We start from the raw sequence: 27,882 nt of genomic DNA, 5'->3' as shown, positions 1-27,882 counted from the left end.
GTTTTGGTGTTGCAAAATATTTATCTTTTTTCACAACATAAAAGGTATTTTGCCACAACAAGCGATTACAAACTCCATATTGTAGTAAGAATGGACACATAAATTGTGTCACAAATACTTTTGATTGAACAATACTGACTGCAGTAAAAGGTTACAACAACTGTACCTTACTTTACCGTCTGTTTTGCTCTAAATTCCGGTTGAAAAAGACTTCCCTCGTAAATGTCAAGTAAGGTACGATGTCGAAACTGAGCCATGTCTTTTGGGGAGAAAGGAAAACAATCACCATGTGTAAGGCAATCCGCATACTTCATCACAAAGAGGGCACAATCTACCTGACTATCATATTCAGGAAAAGATCGATTGTTAGAATAAGATACCAAAAGAAAAAGTGGCATGTTCTAAAATTTGGAAAAAAGAAAAAAAAATGCTTACTTCTCTTGCATAGGAATATCAGTTGGCACTTGAAATTGCCATTCATTTGCATTATCATAACCCAAAAATGGCAGCAGAGATCCTTTAAACCACCTTGAGATTTTGTCCTCTACATCTTTAGTGAACATTTGTACTGAAGAGCGATATGAATCTAACCATACTAATTTCTGCTTCTTGGTATCCACATAAAAAAGAATCCAATGGCTCAAAAAACACAAGGGTAGAAACAGCTACAACCACGAAAAGTACGAGCATATAACTACATATACAATTATACATAGCCAAAGAACTTAACTATGCTCAAACATGAAGCTCACCTTCTCTGCATCTTTTAACTCTACAATCTTGTCTTGTTTCTTTTCGACCGAGGATTTCAACTTGTCTAGTAGTACGGAATCTGTTTTGCTTTCTTTGATTAAGCGCTTCGGATGCGTGCATAAGAGATCGGTTGTTTATTCAGTACTAACCATAATAATACGTAATACCAATTTCAATTCAAAAAGTAATCTAATTCAAGATCAATGAAGATCCTTACTGCTATAGAAGAGTCAAATGAATAGTGCTTCACGTACATATCAGGAAACCTCTCAGTCCTCCTCTTAAGCAATTCAAAGAATTCATTAACAACCTTGAGACATATCAAAAGCATAGTTAATTATTACTTTTTCTGTCCCATTTAACTTACCATAATTGTTTTGACTTTTTGTGATTATAGAATTTTCAATGTGACGTTTATTGCATATCTAAAAACTACTTCATTTAAATTTATTTAAAATATAGGGGGACTTGAATTTTGACCATATAATTTGGACAAAAGTGGGAACAAGTGAAAGAAGGGGACAATCAATATATCTGCAACCATCTTTAATTAGGCATAACTATAGGTACTGTAGGAAGAGGAGTATAAATTGGTGCCTGCAAAAAAATGGGGCATACCAAATATTTTGAATGAAATCTAATTCATTTTACCACCCTTCACCCCTAAAGACTCAAGTCTATAACATTGTCTAGTTACAAGCATCCATAGTCTTTACAGCCAAGCTAAGAGCCCTTTTCTGGCTGATGCTTTGGCTACCACATGTCAAATATTTGCTTAATGTTATAGTATAGCAAGCATTCACTTACCGAATCATCAATATAATATTTATGTCGAAATTCTTTGTCATGAGGGATAATGAGTAATGGTTCCACGTTGATCATCTTTTCTCGTACAACCGAATCCCTTTAAGAAACAAATTTCGTAAGTAAGTTGTTCAATAAAAATTACCCTAAAGGTATTATAACAATCGTGCCATATTTAGCCTTCATAGGGCTCCTTTTCACTCTTACTTCACCATCTTTATTATTTTTATCTCTCTATTTACTTATTGATTTGATCTTTGGTGAGTATTTCCAAGAACAAACTCCCGTTATTCTCTAATTGTTTCTATTTTACATACAAGTCATTCGACTAAGTGCCACCGTGAACAACGACAATAACAATTTGACTTTAAAATAAATGATAATCACATTGTATGTCATATTAAAGCTAATAATAATAATAACTTACCCACTCAATCCGGAACTTTCCCATCTCCTTATTTGTTTTTCCTCGTCTGGTGTAAAAGGTGAAACTAAATATGCCCGAATATCCTTTAGAAAGAATTTGTCAACAGGCCACAACGATTACGTAATAATTAATGTATTGGTATATTTTGCAAGTGTTTTTTTTCCTTAAATAACAAATATATATAGTATAAAATAGAGTACAAACCTCCTCAGACCACGGTCTTGGCTCTGTTTTTCTCCATGTTGCTTTATCATCAGGCTTGAAAGAAGACCATGGTAAAAGATTAACAATATGACTGAATATCGTTTGTCAGTTATAAATAAGAAAAATTATGTACCATAAAAAGTACAAATAGCCTAAAATTATAGTTCAACTACCATTTCTAACATGAAAAATAATATATATATTATTACATGCGTTCAAGTAAAGTTGTAAAAACCTAATCGTATTTTCAAACTATAAAAAACGTGAAGTAAATGTTATATTATGTTTCCCACATCAATAGAATTTTGAAAATCCACTTACTAACCTAGGAAATTGAGAAACCAAATTATCTTATTTGAGAAGGAAAAATTGTTGCGAGACAAACAAAACAGTTGGTATAAAATAAACATATGGCTAAAAAATCAAGGCAAGTAATAAACAACTAAACAAATGAAAGCACTAAAGCTTCCCAAAACAGGCCTAAAGAGAAAGGGGGTAACGGGCAGCTAGCCAGTTGAAACAAATTAGGGGCAAACATTGTTGTGGTGGCAGTTTGTCTCAAAAATTTACTATTGTTCCCAAATTCACAAATGTACCTACCATGATTTGCACATTTGCATGATTTGATTTGTTATCTGCAACAAAGAGTATGAAGGTCAAAACTATTGTCTCAAAATTGTTTTCTCCAGATCTAAACAAAAATGTATTGTTGCAACATTTTATGCTACAATGACTATGCGACATCATGAGAGTATCTAATATCTTGAAGTTGAGAAAGAAAATTAATCCTGTCAGTCTACAAACTAATATGTTGTTAATTGGGAAAAAAATGAAAAAGATTTAAAATAGGAAGTAATATTCCTAATACATAATTGTTAATGGGATCCTCATAAAAAGATGATTTCACAAAAGTATATGCCATTGAGGACAATTTCGAAAAGATCTTATTCTTAGATATTTAATCAAACATTAGATGATAAGAGGATTTAAACAAATTTAAATTGGACATACCTGTTTGAGGTGTCTCTAACCAATCCTGGCCGCATACAAATGCTTCTATGATCTCAGGACCCAAGTCACTATTCTTTGGATTTGTTATCAGAGTGCTAAAAGAAGAATGAGGTGGAGCGGTAGATACTCGAATTGCTAGGATATCACGAGCCATCCTACCAAGTCTAGGAAACTTTAGGGTATTGCTGCGCCACCAATCTAATATATCAAAGAACTCATCATTGTTATCTAAGGGAACTAATAAAGGCTCTTCTAAGTAACAATCAAGCTCTGACTTCCATGAGGCCACATCATCAAATTGTTTCTTTGATGCATATCTCCAGAAGGACTTCAAGATAGAATCATCAGCACTTTGTGTTGTTGAGCAGCTAGAATCACCAAATATGGCAGTAGGTGATATTTGGTTGTCAAGTTCATTGGCATAATTATCATAAACATCCATTAGAAGTTTATGAAATTTGTTCAACTCCATCTTGCTATTACGACCATAAATCTCACCATACATAACCTCCACAAATTTAAATTTTAACCGTGGGTCAAGAACAGTTGCAATAGCAAAAACCAAATGATGGGTGGTCCAATAGTTATCAAATTTCATCTTCATCAACTTCATACACGGATAATTGGTTTTCTCCAACTGAAGAAACTTCCTATACATACCACAGAGCTTGGGAAAGTACACATTTGCAGTAAGAGATTGATCAATTCCCCCAAAACAACTTAAACTTTCCTTCAAACAACTGTGCATCAATAGTGCCTTATCCCATTCCTCCTTGGACAAGATTATTCCGAAATTATCATCACTTTGCTCTACTTGAAAAAATACTTCTCTTGATTCCAAAGCCCAATCAAGCATTTCAAAGCCTGAATCCAACCTTAAAGGACAATCATCCCTTGATTTGCCACCTAGCAACTTTAGTTGATTTACTGCATCTTGAAACTTCAATCTCTCCGATGGCTTTTCACTGACATATTCAATCAATTTCCTTATTTTTAAAAGTAAATCATCTATCTCATGTAATCCGTCCTCAATGAGAGTGCAACTATTGTAACAACCACCGGAAGGAAGGGAAGCTTGGCCAACCGCCGGAAGACAATTTTCTTTTATTTGTTCAACTATATCATCACTCAAACCTAAGCTATTGACAGTTATGGAGCATATTTTCTTACTGATATTCCACTCTAAAAGTGAGCTTCGAATGATTCCACTGACAGTCTGACTATCATAGACACGGTCTAAAAGTTTGAAGGCAATAATGTTCTTTTTCAATTCCCAATCATCATTAATAAAGTATGCTACCAAACAACAATACACATTCTTCTTAAGATTGTCTTCCCCAAATCTAATCGCTAAACTGTAGTTGCAACCAAGCTGATCAAAATATTGGCGAAGTTTCTTTTTCTCTTCCTTGTAGATGCGATCTATGTCAGATAGAATACTTTCTCGTGATTGAAGTTCAAACATTGGCTGTAAAGTCCTCAAAAAGTTTTTGTAACATTCATCTTCAACCACATCCAATAGACATTGATTCTTGATGATTGTTTTAGCAAATTCAAGGCGAGTCCTTTCTGGATCAAAAATTGAGTTTCCTTCATTAGCACCTGGACTTGTTAAATCACTACTAATTTGTGTTGGAAATTTGATTTTCTTAATTGGACATCTCTCCAAATGATTTTTCAAGTGTGTGGTTCCACTCTTGCTTGACCCTGTAAACTTCTTATTACAATATTTACATTCAGCCCATTGTAATGCATTTTCTTCAAACTTAGTGAAGTGTTCCCAAACCTTAGATACTAGTTTTCTTCGTTTGGTGTGTGGGACTGTCAAAGTACCCCTGTTTTCTTTCACCATCTCGGGGTTAATATGCCTGCGATTCTTTTTTTTGGCTCCCTTTCAACAAGTAGAGTAGACAAAGTGAAAAATAAGATGTCTAGCCAAACACAAAAATCAGATTACTACCAGAATTACAAAACAATGAACTTGTTAAACCATTCTTGCTAATTGAAAGTCAAAAGTACTTAATTACAATTTGTTAAAATTGTTGATGAGTAATGTGCTGTCATATTTATTGAAGTTAGCTTTAGTTAATGTGACTTGAATAAATGAATGAAAAACTAGAGTTAAGTGTGTAGTTCAATTAAGTTGGGTTTCCTAGTAGGTTAAGAGTCATTTTTGTAAAGTAAAAATAGGAGTATTATGTGTTGGAACATTAAGCGAAATTTTTGAATGAAGGTTTAAGACACCATTCTCTATTTTATCCTCTCCTTACTGCAGAAAATTTCAGCGAACAAAAATCCACCAAATCCAATATAATATCGTGTGTTTAGATAAAAAAAAAAAAATCATCTCATCAGAGCTATAGATCTTGACAGTAAAGTAAAGTGAAGAATAGAAGAGAAGTAGTTTGAAGACGGATAGTCATGGCCACCACAAGTAGTCCATCAATCATCAATAGCACAGTCTATTGCAACGTACATGTTCCTTTGTTTGAAGTAGAAAATTATGATTTCCGGGTCATAAAAAAGGAGATTTTGTTCTTATCTTTGGATGTCCTAGATTTAATTAAAAATGGGTATGAAGAATCCTGCATCGACTGCACATCTGTTTTAGCTAAACAACTTCATGAATTGAAGAAGCAAAAAATCACAGATGCTGGAGTTCTTGGGATAATTCAAATGGGAGACTCTCCAACTATATTTCCATGGATTAGGAGAGCAAAGAAATCCAAGGAAGCATGGGAAATTCTTCAACAAGAATTTGAGGGACATTCAAAGGTGAGAATTTTAAACTCTAATCTCTTAAGAGAGATGATTTGGAGAATTAAAAATGAAAGAGAATGAAAGCTTGAATGATTATCATAATAGATTGTGTGACTTGGTGAATCAAATGAAATCACATGGGGACACGATTGAATAACGTAGAGTTGTTGATAAAATTCTTATTAGCTTGATTAAAAAATTCGATCCTATAGTGGCTGTTATTGAAGAAACTAAAGATTTGTCAACCACGATTGTTCAAGGGTTGATGGGTTCTTTGAGATTCTATGAGCAAAGGTTGTTATGTCGATTCGAAAAATTTGTTGAGACTGCATTTCAATCTAAGCTCACTATTCATTCCAAGAATATTGTGAATAAACATTCAACCCAAAATAAAAGTGAGTCTGCTAGAGGTGGCAGATTTGGAAGAGGTAGAGGAAGAAATTCACGTGGAAGAGGTAGAGGAAGAGGAAGAAATTCACGAGGAAGAGGTAGAAGCAATTATGGGGGACAAGGCAGTGATGAAGGATCCAAAAAATGATGTGGAATTTGTAAGAAGAACAATCATGAAGAGAAAGATTGTTGGAACAAAGGAAAGGCACAGTGATATGATTGCAAGAAGTTCGATCTTATGCGGAAAGATTGTCAGTTTGGCAATCAACAACGATCTGCGTTTACAGAAGAAGAAAAAGATAATGGGAATATATTCTTTGCTTGTCAAAAGGCTTTTGAGTAGCAGAAAATGTATGGTATATGGACAGTGGCTGTAGTAATCACATGACAGAAGACAAAGAAGCTTTTCTTGACATGGATTCATCATTCAGCTCAAAGGTGAAATTGGGCAATGGTGAATATGTTGAAGTTAACGGCAAGGGGAGCATTGGAGTTGAAGCAAAGCCATTCAAGATACTCTTTATGTGCCAAAGTTGGAAGAAAATTTCTGAACATTGGATAACTTTTGAAGCATGTGTGTTCTCTTCAATTTGAGAATTGGGAGTGAAAAATTTTTTATTCAAAAAGAAAAATTGTTATTGTGATTAAAATGACCAAGAATAGAAGCTTTCCACTAACTCTCAAGTATGCGAAGAATGGTAGCTTGATGGCTAGAGAGGTTAATGACTCTTGGTTGTGGTATAAGAGGCTTGGGAACTTAAACTACAATAGTCTCAAGTTGCTTTCTCAAAAGAACTTGCTGTATGGGTTGCCAACAATTTAAGAAAAAATCTGTTGTGTGTGAAGTTTGTGTGCTTGGCAAACACCACCGCCAACCATGTCCAAAGGAGGGTGCATGGAGAGCTAAACAAGTGCTGGAATTGGTACACACCGATGTGTGTGGTCCCATGAACACCTTGTATCATGCTCAAAACAAGTATTGTTTATTGGTGACTATTCTCACATGACATGGGTTTATTTCATAAAACAAAGATATGAAGTATTTGTCATTTTTAAGAAGTTTAAAGCACTTGTTGTGCAACAAAGTGGTGGTTTATAAAAGTTTTGAAAAGTGATAGGAAAAAAAGTACACCTCCAATGAATTTGATAAATATTGTGATGAAGAAAGTGTGGAAGGCAACAGACTGTTGGGTATACATCACAACCAAATGGTGTATCTGAAAGAAAGAATCAAATCATGATGGAGATGGCTAAGTCCATGTTGTTCGAGAAAGGGATACCCAAAAGTGTTTGGCTTGAGGCTATTAATAGAGCTGTGTATTTGCTGAATAGATGTCCAACAAGAGCTTTGTGGAATATGACTCCAATTGAAGTAGGGTGTGGAAGAAAACCTTCGAAGAACCACCTTAAAATTTTTGGTTGTGTTTCCTATGCTTAAGTTCCCAAAAGAAGAGAACAAAGCTCGATGGAACTAGTGACAAATGTATCTATATTGGCTATAGCTCCATGTAAAAGAGCTATAGTGTATGGAACTTGAAGACTAGCAAAGTGATAATTAGTCGGGATGTGATATTTGATGAGAAAGCTTTGTTGAGTGGTTGTGGTATTTGCCCTGCTACTGAGCATTCACTGATATGTAGCAAGATTATCAAATTTTTATAAGATTTTTTTATAATAAAATGAAAATGAAATCTGTAGAATATTAAAATAGGAAAGAAAGATTGTTATGCGTTGTCATCTATGATCTTTTGAATAAGAGAAAAGTCTATTTATAGGTATAGGTAATTGTTCCTAACAAATACAATTGACTTATTTCAAACAAATATAGTTATCTATATCCAATAACCATAACCGTTGGTTTTACAACTTACATGTTTGTTTGTTTTTAATAAACATAATTGTCTATTTTCAATGATCATAATAATTAGTTGCATAGAAACTTTCGACAACAATTAAAAAATAAATTAAAATAAATAAATGCAATTTATTATTTAATCACTTACAAGTGTGAAGTGTCAAATTAAATATTTATTAATTTTATTAATTTCAAGACCAACAACAGGTTAGAAAGCTCATTCCACTTTGGTCCAATTAGTATTAATTCATTCTCCTATTCATTTAAAGAAATTTTTTTTATCCAACGTGAGATTGTGTCTCACATTTATTATTGTTGAAAATGTTCATCAGATTTTACTGTCATTAATTAAAAATATGGGTGCTAATCTAAGATTAAGAATCAAATGATAACGTCAACACAAAATTTAAAAAGTGTACCTGCTTAGCTTGAAGATTCTCTGTTCCTACGTGATGATGGTCCTTTGCGTCAGTTGTATTCAGTGATCTTGTTTCATTTGAATTGAACAAATTATGACTAGTAGCTGAAGCTGGAACTGGAAGAGAGGTTCTCGTAGCCAATGTCACTACCGGAATACTGTTTGAAATGGTTTGTTTCCGGAAACCCACTGATCCAGTACCATTAACTACTCTTGGTGCTACAAACTTTTTCTTCATATTTTCCAAGTTGTGTAAGATACGGTCTTTCAACAATTCTTTGTCCTCTAAATTCTTCTTAGAGGAAGGGAAATAGAATTCTAGCACATAAACATCATCACCAACATAACGGTTGCAAAAACTGATCGCGAGAGCAGCTCGAGAACCAAATTCCCTTGCAGCAGCAGCAAATGGGTACTCACTTCCATCAAGCTCCGTAATATCTTGAATGAAAAGGCTCTCATTTGATTGAAGCAGTTTTCCAGCAATAGCTTGCCCTTCTACCAACTCATGTGCGTCACATGTATCCATGAACTTTTGAGAAGCCTGATCATCACTATCATGAAAAGCATGATATGGGATGAATAGAGTACCTTTCTTGTATGAGTCAGGCATAATTTCTGTTGGGAGTGGCTTTATATTAGCCCAAGAAGTCCACGTTAAGCCCAGTGGCAGCTCATATTCCAAACATACATATTCCAGTATGTCATACATCTCAGCAACAGCAGCAACCCGGTTCAATGTAAAACATTGCTAATAAGTTATTAGAATGGATATCTTTAAAAATAATAAAAGAAAATATCATTTAGGAAAAGCATATCCTATCCTCAAGTTAACACTTTTTCCTCATCTAATTTCACATCCAATTTCTAATTTGCAGTATGCAATACCTCCCGATATATATATGGGATATACACAATTTAAAAGGAAAATAAAATACTTTTTGCTAGGTTAATATTTTCTTTAGAACTGTTAAAGATTATGCTTCTATCAAGAAACCTTGCAGATAATCTAGATAAGTCATTGTCTTAGATAAGTGACATAGTCTAGATAAATTAGATAGCTTCATGTTTAGCCATAGTTTTTTTGTATTTGAAATATGTTTTATCAACAAAGTTTGTATATATCAACAAAATGCCTATCGGCATAACAATATAAATAACCCTTGTATAGCTTAGAAGTGAATAAGACAGAACAATCAATTTTTTTTCATTCTTAAACTCTTAACCTTTTCACATGATATCAGAGCTAGGCTCTGCCTCAGAGATGGAAAAATCTTCTGCCTCAAAGTTAGTGAACTGACTTTCTACAGACCCATTGTCACCTTACTTTCTTCATCACTCCGATCATCATGGATCAGTAGTGATAAATCCAAAACTAACTTCAACCAATTATGTCCCTTGGAGCTAGTCCTTTCAATTAGCTCATCCATTAGAAATAAGTCTGGTTTTATTGATGGCACCATATCAGAACCAGCCAAAGATGATGAATCATATGTGCCATGGACAAGATGCAACAATTTGATTGTTGCCTGGTTACTAGAATCCATTTCACCTCCTATTGCTTTAACAATCTTTTACATGAAGTCTGCATCAGATATTTGGGAAACTTTAAAAAAGAGATTTTCCCAATCAGATGATGCATGAGTATGTAATTTACAATTCACACTTTCAAATATATCACAAGGCACAAGGTCTGTAGATGAATATTTTACAGAACTTAATGGGGTTTGGAAAGAACTTAGAAATTTTAGGCCAATGCCTCATTGTTCTTGTGGTGAATGCAATCAAGAGTGTTTTCAAAAATATGTTCAACAATGTCAAAAGGATAATGTCTTTAAATTTTTGAATGGACTTGACGAGAGTTGTGCAGGTTTAAGATCTCAGATTGTGATGATCAAGCCTTTTCCTTCACTAGATGAGGCTTATAACTTGATCTTAAGAGAGGAATCTTAGAGGAGCATCCATATACAATCACAGCCCCTTATTCAGACATCTGCTATGGCAAGTACTTATGTTGATGGGAAAAAGAAAAATAAAGGTGATCTATCATGCAATCATTGTGGTAAAAATGGCCATACAAGAGATAATTGTTATAAGCTGATCGGTTTTCCTCCTGACTTCAAGTTTACAAAAGGTAAAAATAATCCTAGGAAATCTGTCAACAATGTTGTTCAACATTCACACACAAAACAGGGTGAACATGATACTGTTAGTGCTATGTCTCAATTGTCATTAATCAAGGATCAAGTTCGAACACTCATGTCAACTCTCAATGAGAATGGTGAAACTAGTATTAATAATGATAACTTTGCCTTAACCAGTGAACAACCAAAGGCCTTATTAGTCAATTGCACGATTGCAGGTTTGATTTCTAACTCTATCAGTTATATGGATCAAAATGAAAAGGTAAATAACTCATCGAAAATCATTGCTTCTATCATAAAATCAAACTCTTGGATCATTGACACTAGTGCATCAGATTATATAACCTATTCTTTAAGTTCTTTTACACAAGCCAAACCTATTCATAATGCATTTGTGCAAATGCCAAACAATTCTAGAGCCTTAGTGAGTCATATAGGAACAGTCAAAATAACATCTTCCTTGACACTAAAGAATGTTCTTTATGTTCCATCATTTAGATTCAGTTTGATATCTGTCAGTAAATTGACAGAGAATGAACAAAATTGTTTGATATTTACTGATTTTCATTGCATAATTCAGGAAATCAAATCATGGACTATGATTGGTCTTGCTAAGATGGAAGCTGGACTTTATTTTTTGCAAGGAAAGCCTCAATCAAATGATTTTGTCCACGCCATGAAAAATATTAGCAGATTTGCCTCTAAGCAGTTTTCACCAATTTCTTTGGATCATTCTTCAAATTTTTCTGGTATTTGTACTTTTGTAGTTGAACAGTTTGATATTTGGCATTTGAGGTTGGGACATGCTCCTCCAGCTATAATAAGAAAAATTCAAATGATTTATCCCTCCATTTCATTTGTTGAAAATAATTTTTGTTCAATATGTCCATTGGCAAACAGAAAAAACTTAAGTTTCCTATTCATTTTAAAACCACTGTCATGCCATTTGAACTATTACACATGGATATATGGAGACCAAATGCAATATCCACTATCAAAAATCAACACTATTTTTTAACTATAGTGGATGATTATTCAAAATTTACTTGGATATATCGTATGAAAGCCAAGTAAGATGTTTTGACCATTGTCCCTGCCTTTTACAATTTGATAAATACACAATTCAATGTTAAGATCAAGCAAATCAGATCAGATCATGGAACTGAATTTAATTTAAAAGATTTTTTATTTCCCATGGCATACTGCATCAAACGTCCTATGTTGAGACACTTCAACAAAATGGGGTGGTTGAGAGAAAGCATAAACATTTACTCAATATTGCTAGATCTCTTATGTTTCAAGTTTCTTTACCTTTAAAATTTTAGGGAGATTTTGTTTTAGTAGCAGCACATACTATAAACAGAATACCTTTTCCAGTTTTGCAAAATAAATCTCCTTATGAAATGTTATTTAACAAAAAACCAGATTATTCTCATTGCAGGGTGTTTGGATCTTTATGTTTTGCCTCAACACTTGTTCATCAAAAGAAGAAATTTGATCATAGGGCAAGAAAATGCATCATGATAGGCTACCCTATGGGAATCAAAGGTTACAAGTTGTATGATCTGCAAACTCATAATATTTTTGTTTCTAGGAATGTTTGTTTCTTTGAACACATTTTTCCTTTCAAGAATGTTGATTTTGCACCTAATAGTCATGAATATATTCAATTCTTTTCAAAAATAAAACCTGGTTCTAACATTCCATTTCCAATTTCTCATCCAGATTCATCTTGCTATATGGATTATGACACTTCTATGCATTTTCCTTTTAATGCATCTTTATCTGATCAGCATGTTCATCACACTTCCCCTATGCATTTTTATCATATAACTCGATAGATAGACTCTACTAATAATGATGTAGCTGTTGATAATCACCAAATCACTGTTTCTGATCATTCTGAAAATATAGACCAAAATGCCCCTGATCAACCAATAACTATTCTTTCTGATGATCCTACTTCTCATTTGGATTCTAATCACCCCCCATCATCGAGAAGAAGCACAAGGCCAAAACACCTACCCAAATACTTAGAAGCTTACCAGCACACTCTTCCCTCACACACAAACACAGTGACAGCACATTCTATTACCAAATTCATTTCCACTAATCAGTTATCTCAACCACATAAGGCCTTCACAACATCTCTCACTCATATTCATGAACCTAAAAACTTCCATCAAGCTAGTCAACATTCTCAATGGCAAATTGCTATGAAGGAAGAGCTTAATGCCTTAGAAGATAATGGGACATGGTCTATAGTACCATTACCTACTGGTGCTCACACTGTTGGTTACAAATGGATTTATAAGGTTAAGTTACATCTTGATGGTACTGTGAAGAGATACAAAGCAAGACTGGTTGCTAAGGGATACAGTCAAAAGAAGGGGTTTGACTTTAATGAAACTTTCAGCCCTGTTGTAGAGCAGACTACAGTGAGAACACTCTTGGCCATAGCTGCAATTCGACAATGGCATTTGTTTCAGTTGGACATTGATAACGCTTTTCTCAATGGAGATTTAGATGAAATTGTATACATGGACATTCCAGAAGGGTACAACCTAAAAGGGAATATCCTAAAACCTCTAAATTGGTTTGCAAATTAAACAAGTCCTTATATGGACTGAAACAGGCTTCCAAGCAGTGGAATTGCAAATTTACTGAGGTTGTGCTTTGATATGGTTTTCAGCAGTCAAGGTTAGACTACAGCTTGTTCACCAAAGCAACCGATAATGGTGAGTTCTTAGCTCTTTTGGTATATGTTGATGATATTTTGATAACTAGTTCTTCGATGAATTTAGCTGATGATGTGAAATCTTTCCTACAAAGCTAGTTTAAACTAAAGGTCTTGGGAAGTCCCAAATACTTCCTTGGCCTAGAAGTTGCTACATCAGATGCTGGAATTACTGTGTGCCAAAGAAAATATACACTTGACTTACTATATGACTATGGATTTCTTGGTGCAAAACCACTCTTAACACCTATTGATTACAACCATAAGTTGGTTACAGATGATGGTAATTTGGTCTTGACAGACTGTACACGGTACAGGCAGCTCATTGGCAAACTAGTCTATTTTGCCTTCACCAAACCTGACATTACTTTGTACAAGTATTGTAACAATTTATGGATAGGTCAATTGTTGATCATTTGCAGGCTACATACAGGGTTCTTAAATACTTAAAGAATGCCCCAAGACAGGGCATTTTATTTTCATCTAAATCTACCTTACACTTGACAGCATTCACAGATAGTGATTGAGCAGGCTGCAAAGATACTAAGAGATCAGTGATAGGCTTTGGAGTATTTCTTGGAGACTCACTTATCAGTTGGAAGTCTAAGAAACAGGCTGTGGTTGCTAGAAGCTCCACAGATGTAGAATATAGAGCTATGGCAGTTGCTGCTTGTGAAGTTATTTGGCCACTTTGTTTATTAAAAGACTTTGGAATTCATCACAACAAAGCTGTTGACTTATTTTGTGACAATCAATCAGCTTTGCATATCTGTAAGAATCCAACGTTTCATAAGAGGACAAAGCACATAGAGATTGATTGTCACTTCATAAGAGACAAAGTTCGACAAAAGGTCATATTACCTTTCCACATTTCTACAGTCAACCAAGTTGCAAACCTATTCACTAAAGCTCTCCCACCAGCACAGTTCTATGGTTTATTGAGCAAGTTGAGCATCATTGACATCCGTGCTCCAATTGAGGGGGGTGTTAAAGATTATGCTTCTATCAAGAAACTTTGCAGATAATCTAGATAGGCCATTGTCTTAGATAAGTGACATAATCTAGATAAATCAGATAACTTCATGTTTAGCCATAGTTTTTTCGTATTTGAAATATGTTTTATCAATAAAGTTTGCATATATCAGCAGAATGCCTATCGGCATAACAATATGAATAACCCTTTTATAGCTTTGAAGTGAATAAGACAGAACAATCAGATGTTTTCCATTCTTAAACTCCTAACCTTTTCACAAGAACAGGACAGTTGAAGCGTCAAGTGAGTGAGTTCTAATTTGTTTTATATTTTATTATATATATATATATCATTGGAAGAAATTGCAAATAATATACATATAGTACTTAATTATGAGTATAAAAGGAAAAACATATAGCAATTTTTCAATCTCATTTTAAATTATAGTAATATAATTAAAAAATATTACTAGTTTTGCTTTTTAAAGTCAATTTGAAAGTTTGGGCAAGTGTCATTCTATTTTAGGATTGAAAAAGAAAAACAAATGAGACAAAAAGATAATACCTCGGTTAAAACTTCAAAAGTTTGAAGTACATTGTTGTTCGAAGATTTTTGATGAAAACCTGAAATAGAGGTTAATAAAAAATTTATCACTAGAAAAAAGAAAAATTCTTAATTTGAATAAGCAAAGAAAAGTTTTACGATCTTCAAATTTAAATATTAGACAGTAAATTTAAAATTTCAACTTGAAAATCTCAGTTTAGAAGGATTTATATGATAAAATGGCTACCATTAGTACAAAAAATAATATTTTCAAAATTAAATTTCATAACATTTATACTTTGGAGATTTTTAAAGTAATTTTTTAATTAATTTAATAAAAATTTTTGACTACTTGTGAAATCATTTCAACTACTATATTCTTGTGATGGTGTAGATGGATCAATGAACTTCTTATCGCTTTATAACATATTGGTAGTGGTTGAAGCTATTAATTTGGAAAAATATATATCCATTGTAAATAAATTTATCATAGATTTTGTTTTTACTTGTTATTTGTTATTACTATTTAAGGTAAAGTACTCCTACCTTTTTAGGTTTTGATCATAATTCACTCTTGGTCTATTAATATTAAAAATGGACATTTCACCCCAAAACTCCTGATGTTGTTAACATAGTTTATAAAAAGACTAAAATACCCTTATGTTTGTTCCTTGCCTTCATGGGCCAATAGTAAAACCATTAGTGTAAATTTATTGAACTTAAAGGCAGAAGTGCCATGTAAGCATATCACCACCATTATTGAACTCAAAGGCAGGAGTGCCATGTAAGCATATCACCACCATTCATAACCATGTGCACGTGTATGGTTGAAATGTCAACAAGCGCGTACACCACAAGCGACCTTACAGCATCTATGCATGTCTCATCTAATATCAACATGCTGCTCTTATTTGCATTCGTGGCACTAGTGTTATGAGCCCACATTTTCAATCTAAAAGACATGCCTATTAAATAGAGTAATGTCCATATTTACATACCTAAGATCCACCAATCTCTTATTGATGTGAGATCCGTGACATTCTATCTCACCCAATTGTGCAACATCCTTGTTACATTGGCTCTTTACTCATGGAGGAGAAGGATCTTTATACTAGTTCGAGTCTACCCAATTCTATCTCTCATAGGGCTCACACATCAATGAAGATTTGGATCTGCTCTGATACCACTTGTCTCGAGTCTATGTTTTTAACCTAAAAAGCATGCCTGTTACGTGGAGGAAGGTTTATGTTTATATAATCAAGACCTACCCTATTTTTTACTAATATAAAATTCATAACACTAGCATAAAGAAGGAAGACGCAATTGCCATGATCTTCGCCGTTGGTAACGTGGGTCATATCTTGTGTAAGGTTTAAGGTTCGACAAGAAAGCGAGAGTATAAATTAAAGACTTTCGATTCATTGAAAATGTTCTTGTAATGAGTTCTGCTAGTAGACAACAAAAGACCAAGTTTTCAAACTGGAGGGAGAGGTAAGAGATTTAGGTATGATTACTTTAGCTTCCATTCAATGATTGAGTTGCCTTATAGCTTGGTATATTATTGTTGAGGAAGTTCTGAGTAAGAAAAGAAAGAGAAAGTGAAAAAAAAGATGAAGACTGTGGACGATAGTTACAATGGCAACAATAATAATTGGTTAGGTTTCTCTCTTTTGTTCCACATGAAAATAGAGGACTTTCTAAGTGATGCAACCATGGAAACTCATCAATATATGGAAGCCACAAAAGTGAGACAATGGCTTTGAGCTTCGACAACATGTACTACCATTAAAATGCAAACCAGAAAATCATTAAGCAACATTCTGTTAACCTTTTTTTTTTTTTGAAACAAGCTTTTCACCACTACTTTTGAATGAAAATCAACTCAAGTCTCTCCATTTTATGATCAATACAAATTAAATGCCCATACACAAAATTAAAAGAAAAAACAACATGCACCTCATTTATACATAGTCCAACAATTACACTTCAACACCATTGATTCTTAAATCCTAACTTATAGACATACATCAGGTACCATATAACACTAGAAATTAACATAACTAAGGTTCCCTTTTTTTTTTTTTTTTGCTTAAAATCTCTCAAGAACTCAAGGTAAAACAAGAAAGCTAGGTTAATTATTACAAAATATATGAGTATCCTCAAATCAAAGAGAGAATATCTTGGGAAGAATATTTCCTTATGTAATCTTTTCTTATTTACTATTTACTTTACTTACATACCAAGTAAGCCTTCTAGGTAGTTTTTTATTTTCATCAAGAAATTTAGTTCCTTACTTGAATCTTATATATTTTCTACATGGCATTAGAGTCTAGTTATTTTTTCTTGTGAAAATTTTTTTGTGGCAGAAAAATGAATTAAAACTCTCACTAACAACTTTGTTGGTAAAATATCTAGTCCTCAAAATTGGATTTTGGATAATGGGGCATCTAATCATATTGTATCAAATTCAAAGCTATTCAAATGCAAAAATCTAGAAAAATCTACTATAGAAGTTACACTACCAGATGGAAGAAAGTTACAAGTGGATTGTAGAGATATTCAACTAAATCCCAAAAATGGTTTAAAAAATGTTCCTTTCGTACCAAATTTCACTTGCAATTTAGCTTCAATTAGTAGAATTGCTCAAAATTTAACTTGTTTAATAATATTTTTTCGAATGTATGTATTTTATAAGGTTTTGTCGCCAAGAGGCTAATTAGAGCAAGTAGAATGGAAATGGGGCTCTATTATTTTGAAGTGAAAAAAAAGATTTGGGCAAATGTTGTGATATTAAAGAATCAACTAGAATTGTTACATAAAAAGTTGGGACATATCCCATTTTCTAGATTGAAAGGTTTATTTGATGTTCCATTTGAGATTAAAAGCCTTTTTCCAAGCGATGCATGTCACAAGGCTAGACAAACTCAATTATCATTTCTTATTAATAGAAATAAATCAAGAAACTTATTTGAATTAGTCATTGTTGATGCTTAGGGACCATATGAGACTAGCACACATACTAAAGCTAACTATTTTGTTACTATTGTTAGTGATTGTTTGAGAGGTACTTGGATTTACTTAATGAAAACTAAAAGTGAAGCTCTATCTTTGTTTGATTAATTTTTGAAAATGGTGCAAACTCAATTTGGTATGCAAGTGAATTCAATCAATTAGATAATGCACAAGAGATCAAATATGGAGATTTCAATAAACATGTTTTTTAAAAAAGGAATTCTACATCAAACTAGCTGTACACACACACCTCAATAAAGTGGGGTGGTGGAAAAAAAACACAGGTATATATTGAAAGTTGTAAGAGCATTTCATTTTCAGGTCAATCTACCTTTAAGATATTAGGGAGAATGTGTAATGACAGTAGCATATTTGATAAATATCCTATCCTCACCAATACTTGATGAAAAATCTCATATGAGCTTTTATTTAAAGAAAAACCCTTATATGATCATCTTAGAGTGTTTGGATGCTTATGCTAAGTCTATGTTAAACTTAAACCAAATGATAAGTTTTTTGCAAGATCCAGAAAATATATGTTCTTAGGCTATATTGTGGGAAAAAAAGGCTATAAGGTAATAGAACTCAATACTAGAAAGTTCTTCAAATCTCGAGACATTATATTTTATAAGGATTTTTTTCCTTTTAAAATTGTATAACCGTTAGAAACAACAAAAATGTAATCATCAATAAACATGATTGAACCTAAAGAACCACTATGTGCACAAAATCAACCTGAAGATGTAGGATACTCAATCAAGATAAAGGAAGAAGACATGAGAAAATCTGATCTTGAGATAGAAAATGAATCAATTGAAAGAGAAATAATAGTTGAGAACTCAAGGCCACAAAAGGAAAGAAAAATGCCACAAAGATTTGGAGATTATGTAATGACTTGTAAGAAGATTATAGACCTTCCAACCAAGTTTACCACTCTTATCAACCAATTGTATGATAAAGATTCTCAAAATTCATTCATTTCTAAAAATCTCATACTATCTTTTACTAACAATGCAAAATTGGAAGAAATAAATCTTAAGCTAGATACTGGTGAGAATGCTGTAAAAAATTCAGTGTGAAAAAAAGTAATGAATAAAGAGCTAAAAGCTATTTTTTCTAACAATACATGGAGCCTAGTTCAATTAGAAGCAAATGAGTTTTCAAAATTAAACGAAAAATTGATGGAACAATTGAAAGGTACAAAGCTCGATTAGTTGCAAAAGGTTACAGTCAAGTGGAGGGACTCGATTATAATGAAACATTTGGTCCAGTGGCTAAATTCACTATAGTGCGATGCTTGTTGGCTATTTCAGCAAATAAAGGATGGAAACTATATCAAATGCATATTGACAATGCTTTCTTACATAAAGAACTCAATGAAGAAGTAGCCATGAAACCTCATTGAGGTATGAAAGTTCCTAATGATTCACTAGTTTGTAAGCTACATAAGTTCTTGTATGGACTCAAACAAGCACTATGATAATGGTTTGGAAAACTCTCCACTTTTCTTCTTAATTATAGTTTTAAACAAAATCCATGGGATCACTCACTATTCACACTTTCAAATGGGGATAGTTTCTTAACAATATTAATCTACATGAATGATCTTATACTTGCTAGGAATAATGGAGATAAATGTACATAATTTAATAAATATTCCCAAACTTGTTTCAAAATAAAAAACCTAAGACCCTTGCATTATTTTTTAGGTTAGAAGTTAAAAAGAATCAAGATGGAATCTATGTGAATTAGCATAAATATGTATGAGATATTATCAAAGAAGTAGGTTTCGAAGATGCAGGTTTTGAAGATGCAAATGTGGTGCAAACACCAATTCCACAGCAACACAATTTATCTAGTGAGATAGGGGACTTACTTCAGGATGTGACTACATACCAGAGACTTGTAGAGAGATTAATCTATTTGGTAATGACTTGATCGAACATCTCTTATGTTGTACAAGTCTTAAGCCAATCCATGCAGGCGCTAAGAGTTCTTTATCTTGCTATGGCAAAAATATTGGTTCGATATATCAAGAAATCTTCTAACCATGGTTTTTTTTATTCCAATATGAACTCATTTGAATTGAAGGCATACTATGACTCAGATTAAGCTACTTGTCCTACTACCCAACGTCTAGTTTCAAGAATGCTTATTTTTCTGAGAGACATTCTCATTAATTGGAAATCAAAGAAACAACAAACAGTATCTAGATCATCAGCTAAAGTTGAATATCGAACAATGATAGTGACAACTACAAAACTAGTTTAATTACATAATGTTTTAAAAGATCTGTCCTTTTCTATTACAAAACCTATTCTTCTATTCTGTGATAACAGTTAGCCATACACATTGCATCCAATCCAGTTTTTCACAAACGAGCTAAACATATTGAGCTTGATTGTCATTTTATCAGAGAACACGTTCAACAAAAGCTCCTAACTATCAATTTTGCTCCCTTACATAATCAAGTTGTAGATTTGTTAACCAAGAGACTCAGTGCTGAAACATTAAACTTACTGTTAAATCAACTCTCCACCAACTTGAGGGAGGCACAAGGCAAATACCCATAATATCAATGGTAAGCTCGATGAAGTTTGAGCTGGTCACCCACATCGACTTGAGAAAGGCTATTACGAAATATACAAATATCTTCAAATCAATGAGAGAATATCTTGGGATTCCTTATGTACTTTTTTCTTATTTTCTTTTTACTTTATTTGTATTTCAAAGAAGTTCAGAGTTAGAATACTTCCTTACTTGTTATACTTTACTTATACACCAACTAGGTTTAGAACTAGTTGGTTATTATAAATAGCTTCTCAAGTAGCTTTTTATTTTCATCAAGTAATTTAGTTTTTTGCTTAAATCTTAGGTATTTTCTACATTAATATCCATCTATCTATCTCACTAATGACCAAAAATAACCTTAAGCACACTCGGTGAAGCACACTCGTGCATGAGCAAAGGGTTATCATGAGCATATGTAAACATGACAGGACAAACATGCTTGAAAAACTCAAAGCCTTACATGTTTGAGGGCTATTGTAATGGTTTCAAAAACAAAGCTCTTCTGTACCGAAGGCTTCACATCTACTCTTACAATCCACGATTGGACCATAACCTGGCAATAATCGAAGCTGCAATTTTTTGTGACACATGGTGCGTAAATTAGCCTTACAGCCAACGACAGGGCAAAGGGCTTCACCTCCATGTGTGGTCACAGCCATGAGGAGGTTGAAATTGTTGACAAGATTGACAGCATAGGAAGAAAGGTCTTTGTGGCCACCATAATGGAGGTTGAACTGTGTTTGCATGATAGGGGTGGCCTCACCAAGGCCATTACATTCCATGTAGTGGCACAATCTCCTTTGACACAGTAGAAATGATCGTTGGAGTGGGTGAAGCCGATTCTAGCCCATAGATGGTCAAACTAGTGGGCGATTGGTGCAGGCAAGGAAGAATGGGTCAAGGGTTATAGGGCAAAGGCACCTCATTTAAGGGAAGTTATGAAGTTAGAATAGTTAATTGGGTAATTGGGTACCATGAAGAAGATTTTAATAATTTTTTTTATCTAATCGGGTATTTAAACGGCTTAGCGTAATTATAGGGTAGTGGGAATGTATTAGGATTAGGGTTAGAGTAGTAATTTTTAAAATTATTCGGGTAATTATTAGAGTTAGGGTATTTGATTTTTAATAAGGTTAGGGTTCGGGTCTTTCCAAATTAATGGGTACCCTACTCATTAATATCCCTAGTTAGGGGTAATTTACACTACTATTTATAATATATTATAATCTAATCACCAAAAAAGATTCTAGTACAATCTTTCAAGAAGGTTAGAGGGGAAATTTATACTTTGAGATGAGTGTTCATTATTCATTGGCTAAGCAAATTAAAGATGAATATTCAAAATAACGACTTATTGAACCTTGAACAATTACAATAAATGGACAGTTATTAAATCTAAGAGAACTATGAAATTATAGAATATTTTTCATTTTTTCAAAGTTCTGTAGTATTTTATTTTATGTAATTACTAGATATCATTTAAAAAATGCGAAAGAAGTAAAGTTCCTTTAGCAAGTTCATAAAATTATTTATTAAAATAATAATAATAATGAATATTAAAAATCAAAGCCAATAGATTGACAAACTTTATTAAAAACTTAAATATACAAAATTTTAAATAACTTAGACAAGTTTTAATCCATATTATTATAATCAGCATATTGATTAAAAATTATGATTAAATTTTTAACATCTAATAACAATTTATAAATTTTTGTTTGTAAATACAATTTTTAATTCATTTTCATATATTTTGATCTAATCATAAAATTCTATTAATGTATCAATTTTGATTTTGACTTTACTTCTTATTTGGAGTAAAATTTTAGGAGGGCTTTTGAAATCAAACTTGTGAGGTTTTTCATTAAAAACAATTGAATAAAAATTATAAAAAAAAAGTACAACAGATTGAAAAAACTTGTTATATGAATTAAGTAAATATGAAATAATTTGAATAAACTTTTATGTTAATTTTATCTAAATATAATTATATTTTTTTTCCAAAAAATTGTGCAAAAGTTTTCACAGTTTAATAAAAATCGATTATATTTTGTGTCTAAATATTATTTTTAATTAATTTTTTATATATTGTTATTTTTCATTAAACTCTGCTAATTAATTGACTTTTAAAAAAATAAAGAAAAATACCTTGCACAGAGATTGAATGGTGTACGGAATCTGTGAATTTCCAAGCCGATATGATCACTGGTGGCCATCTCTCCACGCGAACCACCAAACACCCATTTTCCTTTTGGACAAAGCCGCCAGTTGGCTCTGACTGATTGAGTGGAAATGGAAGAAAACCAGCCGCGTGCAGGAGGGATCGCAACTGAGCCATCTCAACCCCGTTCATGCCATCACACTCAACCGCACACATCGATAGCGAGGTATAATTAATCGTTGAAAGATCTTCAAATTCTTCAAGTAATAATTCCAGGGGATCGACGAAATTAGAGTTATGGTTGGCCTCCTGCTCTACCGTAATCACAAATTCTGGCTTTATCTGCCCCAACTTAAACAATTCTCTCTCCATTGTTCCTGGCTGTGCCAACAATCTCTTCATTTTATACGCATACCTGACGATTACAATCTCATCCTCTGTTCGTCTGAATTCCAGTTCAGATGCGTCCACATCAGCCAAACTATTGGCGATAACCAGCTTAAATTCCCACTTAACGTTGACCCAAAATACCCGTAAAGCAAAACTCGTAATTGCTTCCTCAAAAAATGTTGCATATACATTTTTCAGCAAGGGTGGTGCGATAACACTTAAACGGATTGATGAAGGGCGGTCGGGTCCACGAGATGAGTTTTCAAGTAGGTCTTCCCAATCATCTGGATTTGGCAGAAGGAAGTCAATGATGTGGACTCGCTCCTTTCCCATGATAACACTGAGGATGGCCTTTTCGCAAATTGAACGATGCGGGTGTGGAAAATATACGAAGGGAATATTAGGATACAACCGGTAAGCTCGGCGGACTAAAGCTTCCGCCCAGCGTTTCCTTTTCTTAACGACGCTTTCTGCTTCAAGGGATTCCAGTTCGTTGGATGCAGGATTCCAGATCCTGTCCATGAGCTGATCGGCAAGTTTCAGGTTTCCATCTCGAAATGCTTGAGCGCAGGCCTTTAAGTAGACCAACACAGGAGACCTCATAACTATAAGCAATCCAATTGCCGGTACATCAGATCCGATCAGATATATATATGAAAGGAAGAAACTTGGGGCTTCCCACAGACTAATGACAGACCAAATTCAAGCCAATTAAAAGGCGTCCAAGCAACATTTTACTTTTTTTTGTACTTTTAGTTGCACTTGTACATGTAATGTTTGACTTCGTCGTACATATGTCGGATAACATAATACTGTTATATACATTTGTTGAATGTTTACACTGTACAACAATGGATCCACTCTTTAAGAATGTTTTTGACACAGGAGCTGTCCCACTCCCCCTCCTATTCTTAGACAGCTTTGCTGTCTGCTTTTTGTCTCATTCTCCTTTTACCTCGTGAAATTGAGTTCGAGAAAGGAAGACACTGTACGCACCGACTCTGAGTTAAATGTTTGACTTTTTATATATTTTTAGTTTAATTAAATTGTATTATGACATATTGTAACATCTAATATATATAATTAGGTTTTTATATAATAAATATATATTATTATGTATTATGACTTTTATAATGAAAAACATAATCGTTTAAAAAGGATTTTGTGAATAACTCATTAATTTTTTTTGAATTCATAAATGATAAGGAGAAGAAAACTCATAACATATTATTATAAGAGGAAATTGTAAGAAATGACCTTCACAGTAAGGTGACTTAAAAAATGACCGTCTCTATAATTTTAACTATTTTTAGCTTTTTTTTAACACGACTTGATAAGAATACCCTTTAAACCAATCAATCCAAATGAAGGCGCATCTCAGTACCTTTCTTTCTGTTCTCTCGCCATGTAGCTTAAAATTTTAAAATTAAATCTCGATTTAGGATTAGCTATCCCTCCGTTTAGCTTTCCAACGCTATCGAGGTGTATATCGGCAGCCAACTTTCTCACGATCCTAAAGTGCAGAGATGACATCAAGGTATTTGTTATGGGTTCTTGGGTTTATTTCTGGTTATTCATAGAACAAAAAAATTGGGTTTAGAAAATTATATGAGTTTGGAAACTCAAATCTGGCCGGGGGTAACGAAATCAATCAGTTTATAGGCGATGTGTGAATATTTGTTAGATATTGAGTCACTAGTTATTAGGGTGTGTGACTAGATATTAGGAATCGTTACCTATTTATTTGGCATTAGGTGCATGAATATTATGTGACTGAATATTTGTTGAGCATTACATGACTTGTTTATAGGCATTACGTGACTGAATATTTGTTGAGCGTTGCATGACAGGCATTACGTGACTGAATGTTACGTGACTGAATATTTGTTGAGCATTGTGTGACTTGTTTATAGGCATTACGTGACTGAATATTTGTTGAGCATTGTGTGACTTGTTTATAGGCATTACGTGACTGAATATTTGTTGAGCGTTGCGTGATAGGCATTACTTGACTGAATATTTGTTGAGCATTGTGTGACCTGTTTGTAGGCGTTGCGTGACTTTAGCTACCTAATGCTAAAGGTGATTATCTATTGATTCAGCCCCCTCATAACAAATTGTGTAAAATTAGAAGAGAAATAGGCTAAAGCTGTTTGGTAAACTGTTTACCAAATTAAATTATATAAACTGTAATTTCAGTTAAAATTACCATAAAATATATTGAGTGTCATCTTCAATAACCTAATAAGCTATAATGTAATGCTTAAAGTTTATATATAATTTCAAATGTTAAAATCAAATAAATCAATAAAGAAAGGGAACAATTTTCAGACTTGTATAGTAGTAATAGTATAAGATTTTGGTTGGTCTACCAAGCAATCGGACCATGATGCTTGGATTAAGAAAAAAGAAGATCGTTGAGGAAATGATATATATGTAACATTAAAATCCTTTTGATTAGTGAAAAAGAGAGAAAACCTTTAGCTGCTTTTCATTAAGAATCTCTTGAAAAATGATGTTTGGCCTGACTTTTGCTTGCAAGAGGCAGATAAGATGAAATGCCAGGCCAAACAGGTATTTAATAACCAATTCAACCCCCCTTCATTGCAGTTATATGGGTGTAGAAAACGGAGAGTCAACATTCATGCCTATAAATAAAGGAAAATTTTGGTTGGTCTATCAAGCAATCGGAGCATGATGCTTAAATTAAGAAAAAAGAAGAAAAAAGAGGAAACGATATATATGTAACATTAAAATCCTTTTGATTAGTGAAAAAGAGAGAAAAGCTTTAAGCTACTTTTTATTAAGAATTTCTTGAAAAATGATGTTTGGCTTGGCTTTTATTTGAAAGAGGTAGATAAGATGAAACGTCAGGCTGAACAGGTACTTAATAATAACCAATTCAGCCCCTCTTCATTGCACTGATATGGGTGTAGAAAATGAAGAGTCAACATTCATGCTTATAAATAAAGGGAACCATTAACCATTTAAATCAAATTCAATTATCTAAATCAATCTCAAATTATTGTAAAATGGCATCCAGAGATCCAAGAGGCGATAATGGGGAAGAGGCAGCCTCCGAAGAGGAGGAGATGCCTTTAAGGGAGAAGCTAGAGATATTCCAGCAAGAGATGTACACCCTCATCGACAAGCTGATGGCCAGGACTTTTGAATTGGAGGCTGACATCTTGAGCAACAACAAGATTCTCGCGGAGATATATGAAATAGTAGATGAACTTAGGAAAAAATGAACTATGGTTCATTTTTTTTGTATCATATTCTTTTATTTAAGAGAATCTAATAAATAAAATTTGAAGAAATTTCATTGAGCATATATTTTCTTATGTCTTTTCTTATTTTTATTTTCTTTGTTTAAGTTAAATTATGCTGAATAACTTCGTGAGTGGATGTTAGGCATTGCGTGACTTATTATTAGGTATTAGGGTTTAAGGTTATACGCGGTGCGTGAATTGTGCAATGCATATCTTCTGTTGAGACATTGCGTGAGTGGTTTATATGTATATGGAATAGAGCACCTATGGTGACGTTGTTATATATTGCGTGATGTTGGGCCAGTACGTGATTGTTTAAGTTGGCATAACGTGAGTGGATATTAGGCATCGATTGACTTATTATTAGATATTGCGAGACTGGTGGTGCGTGACTTGTGCAATTCACTTCTTGTTTTGAGGCTTATTATTCATTGAGTGACTTATTCTTAGGTGTTGCAAGCCTGGCGATGCGTGACCGACTTGTGCAATTCATGTATTGTTTTGAGGCTTTTGTTCAGTAGTTTTTTAGGCAATGCGTGACTGGTTTTTATATATTGCATTACTTGTTGTAGCGAGAATGGTGGCGCATGACTTGTGTAATTCATGTGTTGTTTTGAGGCTTTTGTTCAGTAGTTTTTTAGGCTTGCGTGATTGGTTTTTATATATTGTGTGACTTGTTGTTATGTATTGCGAGAGTGGTGGTGCGTGACTTGTGCAATTCATGTGTTGTTTTGAGGCTTTTGTTCAGTAGTTTTTTAGGTTTGCGTGACTAATTTTTATATATTGCGTGACCTGTTGTTATGTATTACGAGAGTGGTCACGTGTGACTTATGCAATTCACCTTTTGTTTTGGGGCTTTTGTTCACTAGTTGTTAGGCATTGCATTAATGTGTATTAGACATTGCGACACTAAATTTCTGTTAAATTTATGTGGCCAGCCAAATGTGACTTAGGTATTGCATAAGTGGTTTCTATGCATTGAGGGGCAATTTTTGATAAATTGACTGATTATGACACTTATTTTCTGTTAAATTTTAACGGCTTGCCAAATGTGAAGCTTATGATTACATACAGTGGTCATTAGGTCGATGACACTTACAAGGGTGGTGAGACACGAGTGAAGGGTGTTGGGAGTGATTTGTCATTTTCGAGACTAGTGAAGCTGGTTGAAGAGGTTGTTGGGGTCAACTCACATAATAATGAAATCGAGTTACATGCATCGCTCGGCCATGCTGCAGGGGTTTCGCGCACAGTTATCAGGGATGATGAAGATGTAACAAGTATTTTGCGAGATGAGAGGGCAGTTGTTGTGTTTGTGACAGTTAAGGCAGGAAATGCAAACAATATTCCACATGAGCATGGTATCCAACATAGTAATCGCCAATAACAGAATGTTAATTATTGTGACATACCACACCATTCACTTCCTAACAAACAACCGTGGCAATCACGTTTGA

General features: G+C 33.6%; 1 protein-coding gene across 1 annotated transcript; it reads right to left on the bottom strand.

Annotated features, from left to right (window-relative positions):
• LOC18602030 lies at nt 1-24,136 on the bottom strand. Its single transcript, XM_007033170.2, has 12 exons — nt 22,751-24,136; nt 15,041-15,099; nt 8,624-9,373; nt 3,200-5,090; nt 2,789-2,823; nt 2,189-2,242; nt 1,985-2,067; nt 1,561-1,657; nt 971-1,063; nt 753-857; nt 436-665; nt 1-339 (listed from the first exon to the last, which is right to left on the bottom strand). The coding sequence occupies exons 1-12, from the start codon at nt 23,754-23,756 to the stop codon at nt 168-170; spliced, it is 4,575 nt and encodes a 1,524-aa protein (XP_007033232.2). The 5' UTR covers nt 23,757-24,136; the 3' UTR covers nt 1-167.

Source organism: Theobroma cacao, chromosome 4, assembly GCF_000208745.1.
Source record: "Theobroma cacao cultivar B97-61/B2 chromosome 4, Criollo_cocoa_genome_V2, whole genome shotgun sequence".
NCBI lineage: Eukaryota > Viridiplantae > Streptophyta > Magnoliopsida > Malvales > Malvaceae > Theobroma > Theobroma cacao.
This window is presented reverse-complemented; position numbering and strand designations above follow the sequence as displayed.